Here is a 16,875-nt window from a genome sequence, read left to right as displayed (position 1 = left end):
TATAGAGATTATTTTGTTCTTTTAAGAGCGGCCATACAGTGGTCAGCACACCAAAATGCATTATCATTTGTAAGTTGGAAAAATTGTTTTGTTTCAATCAAATAAAACAAAAACAATAACCTAGCTACTTTGTAAATTATTTGAGTATAATTCAATGTATTTTCAATTTACTAGAGGATATTATTGTACTTTTTTTTTTAAGGGAAAGATATTATCATACTTTGTATTACCAAAAAGTCATTAATGAAAACAAGATTTGAACCTTATCTTTTCCATAAATTAAAATCGTACAATACTACTATGTAATTAAATGTTTGCAAACCAAAAAAAATCCTATAACAGAAAAAATAACGAAATAAAAAATTAAAAACACTAGATTTATGATAAAATAAAAATGTAGAGAATAGAATCGACTAATCTCATTAATTTGAAGATAATGATGTTGATTGCAAAACGATCCTTTTACTCCATAAGGCAAATCTACCCTACCACTAAAAGAAAGACTTCTCCTATTTGCAACTCCTTTATTTTCTTCTCCACCTCATCCTTCATTATATTATTAGGCATAATTATCTACCAAATACTCATTAGTGTCCCTTTATTAGTGGCTCCTTTAATTTGTTGTTTTGAATTAAGACTTTCTAGACTATTGAGGTACACCCATTTTGCCCTTTCTTTCTTACACCATTCACATATATATTTATGTGATATTTGCCTATCCTTGTCATTCATTGTCCTTAAACAATTTTCCATCTTCTCTAATCAAAATAATTTTAATTATTATAATTATTAGTATTTTGCCCCTAAGAAAGCTTCCAAAGATGAGCATAGAAACGCATTTAGGGGTTGTCATTAAGGGAAGAGTTAGTAAAAGGTCATATTCTCCTTGTGACCTGCCATGGGGACCACTTGTTTAGTGCCTAAATATAAGCTATAATGACCTTATAGTGCATTAGTGGGCTACTTACCTCTAATCTTTGATATTAATAGCAATTTTATTTATACTTTTGGTGTATAGAGAGCTATAAACGGCCATAATATAGATGGAATTCGATCTAAATTTTCAGATCTCACCATCCCAAAACTTTACCAATTACGAGTAATTAAATTTAATTACCACATACAGAGTATATGTTTAGTTAAACCGCATAAAGCTATAGCTAATACTTCGTATTAAACAATTTTCCATTTTTTTTTAAAAAAAAAAAATCCATTTAGCTAAAATTATTTTACCGGTTTTTTATGGAGTATGGAATAAGTACAAATACACGATTTGGTAGGTACAAATATTCTCATAGATAACTTAATTCTCTTTTTTAAGGCATTTCTTTCATTGGGTCATATACTCACTCATATAGCAATATATAGCATGGTATCAATCTCGCTTCAAATCATCACTCTAATCTATTTATCCTTTCAAGCGAACAATTAAAAATAATAACTAGAGATTATGTGGCTAAACTTTTTAACGACACAAGAGGAATGTTAGTGAGCTATGAGTTGTACATGAACATTATTTACAAAATTTGGCAGGAGCACACAACCCATAAGTAGATCACTAGACCTATTAATTTTTTTACCAATCAACCCAAAACATAAATTACTATAGTGCCCTCTGACAACACATGGGTCAAGCCATACTTAAGCTTCATTTATAAAACTTCCACACATGCTTAAAACACAAGACATGTTAGCACGATACAAGGGCTATGTGACATGGCACAAGCCCTTTAATTGAATAGTCCGTTCAAATTCCTAAATTTTATGAAAACCAAAAGGATTTTCTTAACGAATAAACACTCACTAGTAAAAGATCAAGTTATGGGGTTAATGAATAATGCAAGACCATGATATAGAATTTGGCAGCCAACTCTGTTTGACTCTGCAAAACAGCTACTACGATTAATATTGCCTTACAAATTGATCCTGAAAATTGTTATCGTCTAAAATACTGAAAATTGCTGTACAAAGAAAAATTTAATTCTGTTTGACTCTGCTAAACAGCTACAACGTTTATAGAATGGGTCAATTAACTATGGCAAGAAATTATAGGAATTGTTGAGCTTCAGCACCAGTCAGGGAACTAAACTAATACAAACGTTTCCGACAATCTCCTGTACCGCAGAAACAAGGCAGTACTTTAATTTTTCCATCAGAGCCTATAACGCTATCCAGTGCGTACCCATAGTCGTAAGTCAGTTCCTGTTGCAAGAAGCATACATCAAGTAGTAATCAGCAGACAGGTCACAGTGTATTTAGAGGAAAAAATAAAAAGGAAAAACTTAAAAAATAAAGAGCAATTGCTAATGACTTCAGTTAGAGCAACAATGAGGAAATAAAGTCCTAAACCAATCAGAAGGCTGTACTTCTAAGACAAATGACAGATCAGATGAATTCATGCTTGTTACTTTGTTAGTCATTAGTTTCAGTAGTCAAAATATCAAATTTCACTATATGAACACAGAATATAGTTCCAAGTACGAAATAAAAACCACTTTTATTTGCTATCCTAGACCTAGTTATTAAGGTACCACAGAAAACTGGATGGCTGAATTAGAATGAATTTGTAATAATCAATGATTAGATCATTAAATTTTAAGCGCTGATACAAGGTCATTCAAATCTGGTAATTTAAATTTTCCAAAGCAATTATTAAAATTACATCATTAAGGCAAACTAATCACATCATTAATGCAACAACGAGAAACATGTTTAAACAATTATTTTCTGAGGTGCATTCTAAAAAAGAAAATCCAGTCCTCCAAACATAAAGAACAGAATCCGGCCAAGCAGTCAAAGGAGTCAAAATACCTGCATGGGCGGTATATTGTCTGCAGCAATGAGCACAATGCGAGCTAATCGTAAGTCATGGTGTGCGCTCAAGATACATTGCACAAATAAATTAGGTTCACAACTGTGATTAATAAATCTAGCAACATTTCCTCTAGAACCTGCATCAATACAAAACTCCGGTGTACCATCTAACATCGTCTTATCAATCTTTGGTATACTTATAGCAGAGGACACCTGTACATTTCCTAAGCGTCTCTGAAAATAGAGATTAAATATTATTAAAGGACGAGAGTTGAGGATTGTACAAAAAAAATGTTTCTAATAATCAGTTTTACTAGGCAACACAAGAAAAAACACAATGTTCAGCTAAGAATTTAGTTGACACCACAAACGAATGATATACTTGTATCAGATATAATATTCCACGAGAATCTAATATGAAGCTCATGCAACAGGCCATAACATGACATACAAGAGAACATATACAGGGTCTTAAAATCCAAGGCTTAAGGAAATTGAATGATGCATCCATAACAGTACTTATTTTGCATTAACATTGTCACTATGCACAGTTCTCACACTTGCAATATCTAAATAGTTAGTACACATCCATTCAATTTAAGATAAATTATCACATCCCCTTCCTCACTTCGATGTATTGTCATTGATACATGCAATTACAATTTACAAGTGGCAACTTGTCAATAAACAATAGCAGACATTTGAATATAGTTGCAACATTACCTCTCTTCCTTCGATCTCATTAATGGTGTGCAAGCAATCAATTTCAAAGATGTATTCATTTGACTCATCTACAGCAATGCTATCAAGTTCATCACTTCTTCTCACCACTCCGATGTATTCGCAAAGCGGTGCACCTGAAGGAATATAATCCCATGACCTAACAGCCCAACCCTTGTCAGGTGTACGATACACCTGCTCAAAAGACAAAAGCACAGTTAATGTATGATACATGATAAATTAAAGATTTGATGCTATCAAAATCAAACCTCAAGACGGTATTTGATTTTCCTTTGAGATATGCGATTTAGGCATCCAGGGTTGCAGCCACAGTTTGGTCCACATTCAAAAACAACATCCTTGGGCTCAGCTAACCTGGAAACCATAATTGCTTCAATAAGATAAAGTTCCAAGAACAAAAATAATAGAATACAACAACAAAGCCTTAGTCCCAAAATGATTTGGGGTCAAATAACATGAATCGTCATAAGGAATCATCAGCCAAAGAAAAAGGTTTCAAAAGACGATATCCACTTAAAAAAGTTTAAAATAAGGTGTGTAAAATGAGAAAACGAAAAATTTAAGAGTTTCATAATATAGTACCAAGAATAAAATTTAAGAAAGTTTTAAAAGAGTAATAGTGGTAAAATATGTGAGTAAAAAACATAATGGCTTGAGAAAACTTTAGCAAAGAAATATTCCCTCCGTGTTTTAATAAGTGTTACACTTACCAAATCCGACCATGTTTTAATAAGTGTTACACTTCCTTTTTTGGCAAAAAACTACAATAAAATATTATATCTCTCTCCTCTCATGGTCCCCACCCAAACCCACTACTATTTTTTTATTATATATTTCCTCTCACATTCATTACTTTTCAATAAACTATTAACCCCACTATCTTTCTTTTACAATTTTTTAACACTCCAACTACCCCACTTATTTCTTATTTTATTTAAGTCCATTAAACTGCCTAAAACTATGTGCCGGTCAAACTGTAATACTTAAGTAAATAAAGTTTATCAACCACGAATTGAGTGAATAATAATAGTAAATGCTAAGTTAAAATAAACAAAAGTAAATACTATATTATTTACAACTTTGGAGGGCTGCATGAACTCCTTAAAAAAATTTGTTTATGAGTGTTAAAGAGAGAGATAAATATATGGATGCATGTGATGAGGAGAAAGATAGAGAAATGACAACCTCAAAAGAAAAGAAAATATCTGTTAAAAATAATGTGTAGCATCTATTTTTGGCAAAGGTAAAGGTAGTATGTAATCATGATGCGTTGTTGACGTGAATTTTCTCCACACGGCCCTGTTTCAACACCATGTTTTCCTCAATCCCCAAAGCACACATATCACTATCAACCACCCTCTAGAAAGTTTTCTTAAGTTTCCATCTACCGATCCTAACACTTTGCATCTTGTCTCACTTGGTCTCCTTCTATTCTTCTAACATGGTCAAACCACCTTAAGCAATGTTCCCTCATCATGCAATCAATCGTAGTAACCCCTACTTTCTTCCAAATTATCGCATTCCACAATCAATCCTTTCTTATATGGCTACACATCCATCGCAGCATACACATCTCTGCCACATTCATTTCATGCACGTGGCAATGTTATACAATTTACATCCAACATTCTCTGCCATATAACAAAGCAGGCATTATTGTCATTCGGTAGCATTTACTATAAAAGAAAAAAAAACCATTGCACTCTTCCACTTCAATCAAATCGCTTTGATCCTATGCGCTATATTTTCGTCCAACTCTCCATCCTTTTGAATTATAGATCCTAGATATTGCACCTCATGACAATCATCCAACTTAGGTCGTTAAACTTACAAATCCAAATACTGTCTTATGTTTGCTCACCTTCGAATTCCAAAGTTTGTATTCACAATTCAAACTTACTTTCCATGCACATTTCTATGATAACAACGTACCCAAGATTGAAGAAAAAATAATATTAAAAGAAAATGTAAATCAAATAGGCCTAAGCCATATAAAGACCACACCCACACTAACACCCCCATCCACTAATTAAATTAATAACAATATCAGGGGGAAAAACAAAAAGGCATTAATGTATAATTTACATTAAAGTATGCAAAAGAATTCCATACATAAAAAAAGAAAAACAGAAAAAATAGTAAACTAAAAACCTCACCTCCCACCATCACGAAGCACATAAGGGAAATCTTGTCCATTGAGTTTTGCACAAGCACAAGTTTTGTGGTTTGTGCAACTCCCCTTACATGAGCATCCTGGCGCAGCTGGAGGCAGCTTCACACTTTCTGCAACTTCTACAGTCTTGATATACGTAAATTCTACAAATATTGCATCATCACAAAGTAATTCAAACTTAAATGGTTTGCCAGCTGTCATTTTATTCAACAAATATATAAAGGAATGATAATGTCATGTCCCTTAATTAGATTCCTACTTCTAGCATTTATTCCTCACATGATAGAGAGAAGTAGGAATCTAATTAAGGGACAGAGGGAGTAGTAATAACACGGGGAGGAGGGAGTAGGGTATACACCCTTTCTTTTCTTGATTTTTGGCAAATCTTAAGGCCCATTTTATTCCTTTTTTCTTTCACACCTGTAAGTTGTGGGAGAATTTAAGAAATGCGAAATAATGCATACATATACCAATGATACTCCCTCCATGTTTAAATACTAGTAAATGAAGAGTCTTCCTTTTGCGGCCGTGTTTAAATAAATGAAACGTTTCCTTTTTTTTAGTAAATTCTATCTATTTTTAATAATAATCTCTACATTTTTTTGTCCCTACAAAACCCCTTACTTTCTTCTCTCATCAAACTTATACCCCACTACCTATATTTAAACACGGAGGGAGTAGCTTAATTAGGGATACTTTTTAAATCTATTATGATAATAATGTTTGTGACATTGGTACAAGGTAAATTCATAATTTCAAAAAAGGATTAAATCCTCCGTTCTTTTAATATTGCACCACTTGCCATTTAAAGAAGTTTTACAAAGACACAAATATTACACCATTTCCATTTTAAGACAAAAAAATATCACTGTTCACACTGCAAATATCCAACATACCCATACTTTTTCACACTTATTCTTAAGTTTATGTTTATCACATGGACAATTTTGTATTTTTTACCTTCTCTCAATTTCTTTTTCCCACTACCCAAATTATTGTGCCCAACCTATATGGTGCAATGATAAAAATAAATAAATAAACGGAGGAAGTATATAAATTAAAAATATGCTATTTCACAAAGAGATGAAAAGAAGATAAACAGACAACCTAAACAAAATAACTTTACACCTTAAGGTTCCAACACTTCCCCCCTTATCAGTACTTTAATTATTAATAAATTTATCCCTTTATCTTCTTTACTCTCTTCCATAAACAACAAGCAAAGAAGATATGTTACAAGTAAAAAAAGCCAAGGAAGTTATTTAATTAAAATTGAACTTGTGTAGCTCCAAAGGCCCCGAGTGACTTAGCTTAATCAATCAATCAAAGCCTTAATCCCATAAGTGGAGTCGGCTATATGAACCAAAAGTAATTATTCCATGTAGTCATCGACAAAAAAATCTTGCTCCTCCATCCTTTACGAACCAATGCCTAGTCCTCATGCAAATCCATATACTTCATATTTTTCCTTACTCCTTCCACCAAGTCATTTTCAGTCTCCCTCTCCCTCGTTTAACCCCTCCATGGTCCCACTCTTCCACTCTTCATACCGATACACCCTCGAGTCTACGCCTTACATGCCTAAACAGCGCAACGATTTTGCCTTAGTTTATCTCCAGTGCATGCCACACCTACTTTCTCGCGAATAACCTCATTTCTAATTTTATCTCTTAGAGTATTCCTGCACATCCACCTTAATATGCGCATTTCCGTAACCTCCATCTTTTTAATATGCTCTTCCTTAGAAGCCCAATATTTAGTATCAAGAGCAACACAAGTCTTATGACAGTCCTCTAGAATTTTCCCTTCAACTGTAAGGGAATGCTTCGGTCACATAACACTCCCATGGCCGCTCTCCATTTAAGCCACCCCGGCTTAATCCTATGGGGCACGTCTTGATTAATGCCACCATTTTACAGGATGATCGATCCAAAATAATTAAAACATTCACTCATGGTCAAGCCCTTCCCATCCAAACTCACCACATCATTGCTTGTACCCCTCTGAGTCTTACTACGACTTAGCTTGAACCCTCTAGATTCCAACTTTTGCCACCATTGCTCCAATTTGGCAATAAACCCAAAAAAAAAATCGTGAAATAATAAACGTAAAAGAACTGAGCATTAACGGAATAAGGACTATGAGGTCCTGACTAAAGTGAGCAACCACAACATACGGTAAAATAAGAATAAAAAAGCAAAGCTACTAATGACCGGCTCCAATTACTAACACCGCGCACAGAAACTATAGCAAACTTACCTGGGGGACATATAGGAGGGTCATCAACTAAATTTGTCACAGGAATGCAATTATCTTCAAGACCATTGCTAATATCACGGCAGACCAACCTTCACAAAAAAAATATTGTAATAAGCAAGCAGATTATCTTGAAAATGAAAGAATTCTGTCACAGTTTGAGACTAATGTACAAAATCTTACCCGGGCAAGTCTGAAACAACCTTAAGCGGGCTTCCTCGAATAAATTGGACCTGAGAAAATTGCTCGAGTTAAAAGTCCCACAATACATGCATCAAGAATCAACCAATTGAACCTAAACAGCTATAATCTTTTCATTTCATGGGTATTTGATAGCACGCAACTAGAATATTTGAAGCAGGTTCAGACAATAAAAATAAAGAATCAAACAGTATCAACTTCAGATTATCTGTTACAGAGATTTGCACATGTATACAGGGGGAAAAAAAAAAAAAAAAAAAACCCAACCTTTTTCAAAGTTATCAAATTTGAAGTACAAATGAGCAAACGACATTTAGAAAATCTATTACACTTACTTAAAAAAAATGGTTCTATGTTTCAACTTTAACCTAAGATAACAAGCCTTGCTATTAACATCCTAGTAAATGAATCATATGGTCAGCTCATCTACAAATTAAAAACCTATGCTTTGATTCTAAGACATGGTTTTAAACAACCTGATACATAATACTTGTAGAAATATCCCAACCCCCCATAAAAGGGAGGCCCTATCAATATATTTTGAGTAAGATTAAATTTGCTCAATGTTAACAGGGTGTGATAATATACTGTTACAACTCCAGGAACTTGCTCAGGAAGCAGCTATCTTAAGCTGCCCAAAACCATCACGGGGTCCTAAATACACATTTAATACAAACTATAGAAAACAGAGACAGATACAAATGTCCAGTACTGGGCACATATTTAAGTGTCGAACACGTTAGGGTTAAGATATGGACATGGGACAGTCTACTAAATTTGGACGCTGGTGCAAGGACAGGATATTTTTGAAACAAATTCCAGAATTGAAAAGAATTGCATGTTGTATACACAATTACACACATTTAAGATAAAATCAAATACTGGATCCGCACATTTACACACATTTAAGGTAAAATCAAAAACTGGATCCGGTCAAAAGTATAAATGTCAAGCCCATTTGTGACCATATATCTCACAATCTTTCCCTCATTTTCTCCTCTTGAACAATTTACTTAGTAAGTGTGGTTCGAAACAAAAAATGTGCCGACTTTGAAAAGTCAGTACTTTTCTCATTATTGAAATCCTATGCTAAAGGCCTAAAGCCTTGTTTCAAAAAAAAAAATCCTACGCTAAAGCCAGCAGGAATATGCAACAGCTTCGGTACATTTTATAATTCATATAATTCGCAAAGAAAGAACACAAAATAAAAGCTCTTACTGCACAATACAGCAAAGAGCAGATATGGGTATATCCCTATCCCTGTGCAGATGTGGGAAATATCCAGGGGCTACAGTGTATTTATGATTCAGATAATTACATAGAACATAAAATAAAAGGTCTAACAATACAAACGATAATGTGCAAATGTGGGTGGTTTCTTATCCCCATCCATGGCTAAACGGGGATCAGATTATGAAGTGGTCTAAAATAGATATAAAGAAAGTCACTCTAGAAACTGATTTTAAGACAATAGGGCAGCAGATTCTCTCATTCACAGCATAATTGATGACCAAATAATACTCCAATGACTACTAGAACTTGTCTTATAATACCATCAAATCTTTCCTCAACATTCTAGGTTTGAAAGGTAGCACAGACAGGTACTACAGAAAGCATTGCCAAATAAAAGTTGCCGCTACAGATAAGTAAACACCAACTTGCTAACCGACCAAAAAAAAAAAAAAAAAAAAAAAAAAAAAAAAAAAAAAAAAAAAAGAACAATTGAAGAAAGCATATGCCAAAGAAAAATTGCCGCCATAATTGAGTAAACACCAACTTGCTAGAGGAACCAACAAATAAATTATGGAAACACAAAACAGTGATTATAGATGTGAAGACAAGCTTCCTCAATCCTTTCATGTTCAAGCATCTTCAGTGCAGCAAATTTACTATCATATTGCTGACTTAACAACAGTAAGATATCTTTCAGCACGTCAGAAGAACAAGCAAATCACTTAGGAGTTGGGAACAAAATTAAATTCAAATATAAACCTGATTCATAGATAACTTTGGTTGTCCTTTTATCCGTTTTAAACGGTACTTATAAACAACATGGCCTCTACACCCTTTATCAGCCCAAGAATCGACAACCTGCATGTATTAAATGCAAATTTGGAGGATCAAATAACCACAAGATCTGTTAACTCAAGACGATACAATTCACCAAATAAAAATATTCTGACAACGAAGACCTTGCAATAACTGATTTATAAATATGAACCAATTGCATTTATGACAGGAAGCAGTAATAATACAGATGAATATCGTGTATAGAACAAAGAAACCATTATAAAAGCAACAATATAGTAATTAATCAACTACTCGACACGTTATCCCCAAAAAAAGAAATTTTAGCTTCAATTATTCCAAAACAGGGACTATCAAGATTGCAAGGCTAACTACCAGGGAGTGCAAAATGAACATTTGCACAAGGGTCTTCATTTTCAGGGGCCAAACTCCTGAAGCTAAAATATAATCTCTACTTCAATCAACACATGATGTTTTAGATGATAAGTTGCGGTTGGTTTATCTATTGTTAATTTTATAAAAAAAAGCAAATGTGATAACTGATAAGAGAATGTGGAGTACTTTTATGTTGTAAGAAAAGCAGGGAGAGCAGCACCAAAGCATGGGTAGTTGTATAAAATATAAATAGAGTCTCAAACTCACATTAATTCACAAAACAAGAGCCAAAATTAAGAAAAACAAAGTCTATTTTTTAAATCAAATCTACTTAAATTAAGTAAGCAAACTACCTTGTACAATCCATCATATGAATAAATTTTTCCAGAGTAACTGCCAGCATTTTTACGCCCACGGACTACTCTGATGGGAACAGATTGATCCATGCTATTCTGCAAGATTACCAAATAGTTTAATAGAAGAAAATCTAAAGACTTGGCAAAAAGTCAAAACGAGCAAGAAGCCACTGTGAAACTACAAAATGCGCTGCAGCATGAAGGATCTTTTTTATAAAGAATCAAAGACAAAATATTATCCCAAAAGAGATACAAGTAATGGTTTTGAAGGAAAGATATCAATAGCTATAGCCAAAGTACGAAAATTCCCAAGTCACTCACCTTCAAAGCAAGATTACCTCGAACCAAAACTTGATCCTCCTGCTGTAATTTACTACCAAGCAAGTCATGGCCCCCCTCACCAGTGTAGATAATATCATCTGCATTATCCAAATCATCTTCATACTGGCCAGACATTACTATGGCCACAGCAATCGGCAAAGTACACTTTTCATGTCCCTTTAGCATAAAATTAAAAGGCAAATCAAATTGCAATCCTTGGATTATTTAATATTTGTTTGGTTGGCTTTATTAAAATGGCATGAGCTTGTGATGACAGAACGTGAAATAAGGATTATGTAGGCAAGTTCAATGACTCAACCAAAGCTAGGCTGATTTACAATTGTTGTAGCGCAAGCAGAATCAAACCACCAACTTTATAAAGGTTTATTACACGCGATTGTCACTAATTGCAAAGAACACAAACAACTTAACCAGAAATTTAGTAATACAATCTTTCCCAAAGCAAATAAGGAAGAATAAACAGTGTGGAGAAGAAAAGAAGCAAAGCAAACAACTAAACATATCTATATCAAAACTTAAGTAACCCAGACAAACAAAACAACAAGAAAGGAGCAACAAATCCCAAATAAAAAAAAAGGGTAAAATATAATTTCACCACCCGGGCGTCCAACAACCATTACCACTTTTATATTTTGGTTTAAACATCTTTTTAAATTACAATATGCAAATTTAATAAATCAATATGGCTAATTTTACATACGGTCAACCCTCACTCAATAGTAAATACTCCCTTGGTTTCTAAATAAAAGCCCCACTTCTCATATATGGTCGTTACAAAATAGTAGAGCTAATATTTTATTGAAAAGTAAAGAATATGAGAGGGAAAGAAATAATAAATTTAAAAAAAAAAAAAATAGTGGATTTAAGTGGGGACCATGAGATGAGGGAGAATTAATATTTAAATGGAGTATGTTGACAAAAAAGGAAGTGTATAACACTTTTAAAAACAAAAATAGTAGAGCGAAACCAAGTGCAAATAAGGAAATGTTGCAAAATTTATGAAACTTCCTACAATGGTAACTATTGCAATATTAGTGGAATGGATAAAGTATAACCTATGGTCAGTAAAGCTGTGAAGTACTAGGGCTTGGTTCTCTACACCTTGTTTTCAAGAGCTTAGTAATTATTCTAGTTATATCAAACTAGATCAGATCATAATGATTCATCTTGTTTCCGTTTTCTTTGTACAAAATCTCTTAAAATCTGAACTTAAATTACATATATGAAAATGTAGTGTAGAGCTACTTCCTACATCCTACCATACAAAACATATTGTTGATTTAATAAAGTGGGTTCTTTCGGATCATTTTATCAATTTATATCAAAAGAATTGTTTGAAAATGTTCTTTAGAAGGAAAAAAAAAATAGAACACAATGTGAATGTTATGCATATAATTAATTAAGAAAACATTAAAGGTAAGAAATGAAAGTAGAACTAACTCATGAACCAAAAAATAGGGGGAAATCTCAACTAACTCTGAAAAACTTTACCTTTTTGGCTTTAGATTGTCCAATATAATCAATCCCATTCAGCCAATGACTATGAAATCCAACAGCAGTCATCTCAGCTCGAGAATAAAACTGATACCCCACATCAATTCCTGCCCATTCCACAAACAACGGAATCCAGTTAGTTTCGGAGCTGAGAAAATAAGAAATCCTTCTTGCTCGGGTTACATGCACCAACCAGGAAGAGAGCCAATTGTCTTCTCAGGATACAATATTTCATTCTTCTCTCTCATCTGTCAACACATTGTAAACAAGTCAACAGTGAATGCAAGTACAGCTTGTATTGATTTCGCTGCAGGGTCTACAAAATGCATGGACAACAGTCATATGTGCTTCACAACAACAGCACCACTATGTTTTTCAATGTATGACTGATAAAGCAACAACTATATTGTCGATGTGACATCAGTTGAGATGTAAAAGTATATTACAGACAGGACTGAAGGCATATTGATATAAGTAGTAAAAAATTAGAGTACAGAAGAGTGTAACAGTCTGAGCCAAAAGGTTTACTACTATACCATCTAAAGCAATGACATATGTAGATTAATATAGCAGTTGAACAATCTCAATTCCATTTACGAGTATTATTCACATTTTACAGGATTGAGTTCTGACATGCCAACTTGCCAAGAAGCTAAGACCTGGCAAGTAATCTATATAGTATTCCATCCAGGCACAGAAATTAAGTTACAGAGTATTACAAAATGTGAAGGAACAAGGGAACAATACTTTCCAGAAAAAACAGCCTGGCAGAAGTGTGGAGGACCATATTCATCTCTTATGGATACGAAGAGCATTAAAAGTGCCAAAATTGGCTAAAATACTCCCAAAAAACCTCATACGTCAATTCAAGCTCCAAAGTTAAGAAGATAAAATCAGAAGCATTCAAATACTCTTTATAATATTTTCAACTTTTGATAAATGAACACTTTGTATTGAAAAATAATACAATTCTAGCAGCTTAAATATTTACGTAATGAAATCTAACATGCCAATGTGTAACCATAAAATCAAGCACAAAGTATATTTATTACCTAAAGTGATGCATTTACTTATTGTCTAGAGCAATGAAACTAAAAAAAGTGCAAAAACTTGCCTTGGTTAAAGCCTTGAGGTCAGGCCGACAAGAAGTCCGCTTAACATCTTTCTCCTGTAAATGAAGCCAAAAAATTAATTCCACATCACTTACATATCTATCCTAATCCTTCAAGAAACCGGACAAAAGCGATGAAAGAATAGGCTTAATAGAGGAAAAGCTAAACAATGTAAATTGCATAGGACAAAAGAATAGCCCTTAGATGTTCAAATACAAACTTGTACTCTGTTCTAAGCATATTCAAATGTGTGCTTCCTACACTTGTATCAAGGAACAACCAAGGTTTCAGAATGATATACAATTCAATAGAGAATCTCAAAAATTAAAAATGGCAAGAAAAGGAGGGAACTAAATGATATTTGCAGTCATGACCATAGTAAAGATCACACATTGAGAAAGTGTAATATCTCACAGTGATGTCATTGTCTGAATCAACCTATCAAGATGAGTAACAAAGCCCTTAACAGCTTGAAAATAGTGGCTATCAAGAAACTTGTAGCCAAAAGAGCCAATAAACAGATGCAAAGTATTTCAAACAGCATCTCACATTAAGATAAAAACAGGTAGAGGGAAAATAATAACAGAGATCTTGTAACAGATACAATAGTGTTTATCAATAACACATTCTCCCATGCAGGAGCTAAAGAGTCAACACAAAACAATGTTGAAAAATTGACATTTAAGCATAATTTTGATACATATACTTGACAAATAATAGCAAAAAGATTGATCATAATTGCAAAGTAATACTTCGTGTAGAAAAACACGCCTTCACCTTGGACGTTGAAGATTTCTTTTTCTCCTGGGCAATCTCACTTCTCTTGCGCCTCTCCTCTTCCTCCTAGATGAAATTGGTATGTAAAAAAGTAAAGTTAAATCTAGAAAACACAATATCAAAATAACCAATACTTTCCTAGCTGGTAGAATTTTTGAATACATAACCTTTTGGACCAATAAGTCATAATGTCATATGAATGTTTGATTGACATGAACAAAAAATGAATTTTTTTTTTTTTTCTTGCCACTCCATAGATCTAAATAATTGCAATAAAAATAAAAATGTAATGAAGATACCTGGACACATTGAAGGTAGTATGTATTAAAGATTCTCAAAGTCTCCTTCACCCTAGCATGATCACTTCTTCCAGCAGCATCAGGAGGGGCTCCATCATGTTTCTTTGTTTCCTCTTCCCAGGCTTTTAATGCCATATTAAACTGATTAGGTGTTTCACCATTAGAAGCACGGGTTACTTCATTCACATATGAACATTCAAAGTCCAAGTTACAGTTATCTTCCTTAGAATGGTCATGTTTACATCTTTTAGCACTAAATATGTCCGTAGCAAGGGAAGCATCAAGTGATCTCTTATCATCAACAGGACTCTCCAGTATAGTATTGTGATTTTCGTTATCTTGCTTGATATGAAGTCTAGGGCTTACTCTCCTTTGCATTGGAGTCGTCGACATAGTCTTCTTCTCATTTTTATGCTCACGTTGAATAGCAGGGCTCATAGTCTTTGGCACTGGAGTCTCAAGCAAATTTTCTTCATTGCCTTGAATTCTAGGGCTTACTCTCTTCTTAATACCAGGTTCTTTGGAAGTATCCAGTTTCCCATTGGTCACCGTAAATGGGTGAAGCCTGGGGCTAAGTCTTCTCTGAACTTGACTTACTTGACTAGCAGAAATCGAATGCACATCAGGGCTTATCCCAAGTGAAACGGTATCTTTTTGCGGTGTTACAGTACTTCCGAGATTCTCATGGAGCCTAGGGCTCATCCTTCTTTGAAAATTCAAATCAGTGGCCACAACCTTAGGGGTAGGGGTTTTAGAATGAGCAATGACTGTAGGGGTATCTACCAGCTCCTTTGTTTGGGCGGGGCGACGGGAATTGGGGCTTAGCGTTCCTCTAACACTAGATTGACCAGGAGGTGAATCTATATCAAAAACTGAAGAGTTATTATGAAATCTTGGACTAAATCTTCTAGGAACGGAACCCGAATTCCCGGCATCATTAGACTCAGTATGAAGCCTAGGACTGAGTCTCCTCCGGAATTCCCCATTACTCACATTCCCTAAATCCATCAATTAAGAATACCTAATACTTGAATTTCAAGAATAATCAATCTGCATAACAATTATAACCCAAAATTCACATTGTTGATTACCAAATTTTAATCAAAGCTAGACAAACACATTGCTCGAAATCAAAACGAAAAGATAGAAGAGTAAAAAGAATTATACCTCACAATTCACAAACAAACCCTAATCCGTCGCAATTCAAGCACCAATTACGCTACCTGGAAATCGAAAAATGTAAAAAGATTGAAATTTGCAGTGATTAAATACAAAAAATTGAAGAATTCTTGAAAAATACCAGTTAATCACTCCAATTCAAGAATGCATGTTTTTTGATTGAGTGATTAGCGAGTAGCAATTGACTGCTGCTCCTGCGACTCGATTGAATGCAGATTAGTTTGTCTCTACTTCAGTGTTGCCTTTTATTTATTAGGGTTTTTCGAAAATTAAAATTATGGAAGTGTTATTATTATTATTATTATTAAAATATTAATAAGGGGATTTTTGAAAGGTAAGACCTCAAAGGCGGGAACTTGGATGTTGGATATGAGTCATGTTATATGACTAGTGACTTGGTCATACACTCATACTTTTCATGCACATTTTTTTAATTTTATTCATAATAAGATTTTAATGAACCAACTACATTGCCATGTGAGACTTATATTGTGTGTGATAAAAAATAAATATACTCTGTATATTGTATCTCGAAAAAATAAAAAATAAATAATAAGATGTATAAAAATTTTATAAATTTTGAAGTAGCTAAATAGTATGTAATGTTAATCTAAGTAGTTTATTATGGAGTTTAGGTGACAACTATCTCTATTATAGTATTACTTCATAAAAGGAGTAGTTAAGAAGGCAAGACTGTTGGACAAACAATCCACTTAGGGCTTCAAACT

The 16,875-nt window shown here is 33.7% G+C and overlaps 1 protein-coding gene across 1 annotated transcript; it reads right to left on the bottom strand.

The window, feature by feature from the left end:
- Positions 1-1,851: 1,851 nt before the first annotated feature.
- Positions 1,852-16,405, bottom strand: LOC145639862 (histone-lysine N-methyltransferase, H3 lysine-9 specific SUVH4-like). Its single transcript, XM_081691191.1, has 17 exons — positions 16,269-16,405; positions 16,136-16,191; positions 14,969-16,018; positions 14,670-14,735; positions 13,895-13,948; positions 12,974-13,028; positions 12,778-12,887; positions 11,266-11,442; positions 10,942-11,040; positions 10,178-10,276; positions 8,168-8,217; positions 7,988-8,076; positions 5,712-5,871; positions 3,804-3,909; positions 3,538-3,729; positions 2,812-3,048; positions 1,852-2,202 (listed from the first exon to the last, which is right to left on the bottom strand). Exons 3-17 carry the CDS (start codon positions 15,974-15,976, stop codon positions 2,089-2,091), a joined length of 2,616 nt encoding a protein of 871 aa, XP_081547317.1. The 5' UTR covers positions 15,977-16,018; positions 16,136-16,191; positions 16,269-16,405; the 3' UTR covers positions 1,852-2,088.
- Positions 16,406-16,875: the final 470 nt, after the last annotated feature.

Source organism: Chenopodium album, chromosome 1 (assembly GCF_948465745.1).
Source record: "Chenopodium album chromosome 1, dcCheAlbu1.1, whole genome shotgun sequence".
Classification (NCBI taxonomy): Eukaryota; Viridiplantae; Streptophyta; class Magnoliopsida; order Caryophyllales; family Amaranthaceae; genus Chenopodium; species Chenopodium album.
The sequence above is the reverse complement of the archived record's forward strand: the minus strand, read 5'-3'. Positions and strand labels throughout refer to the sequence as shown.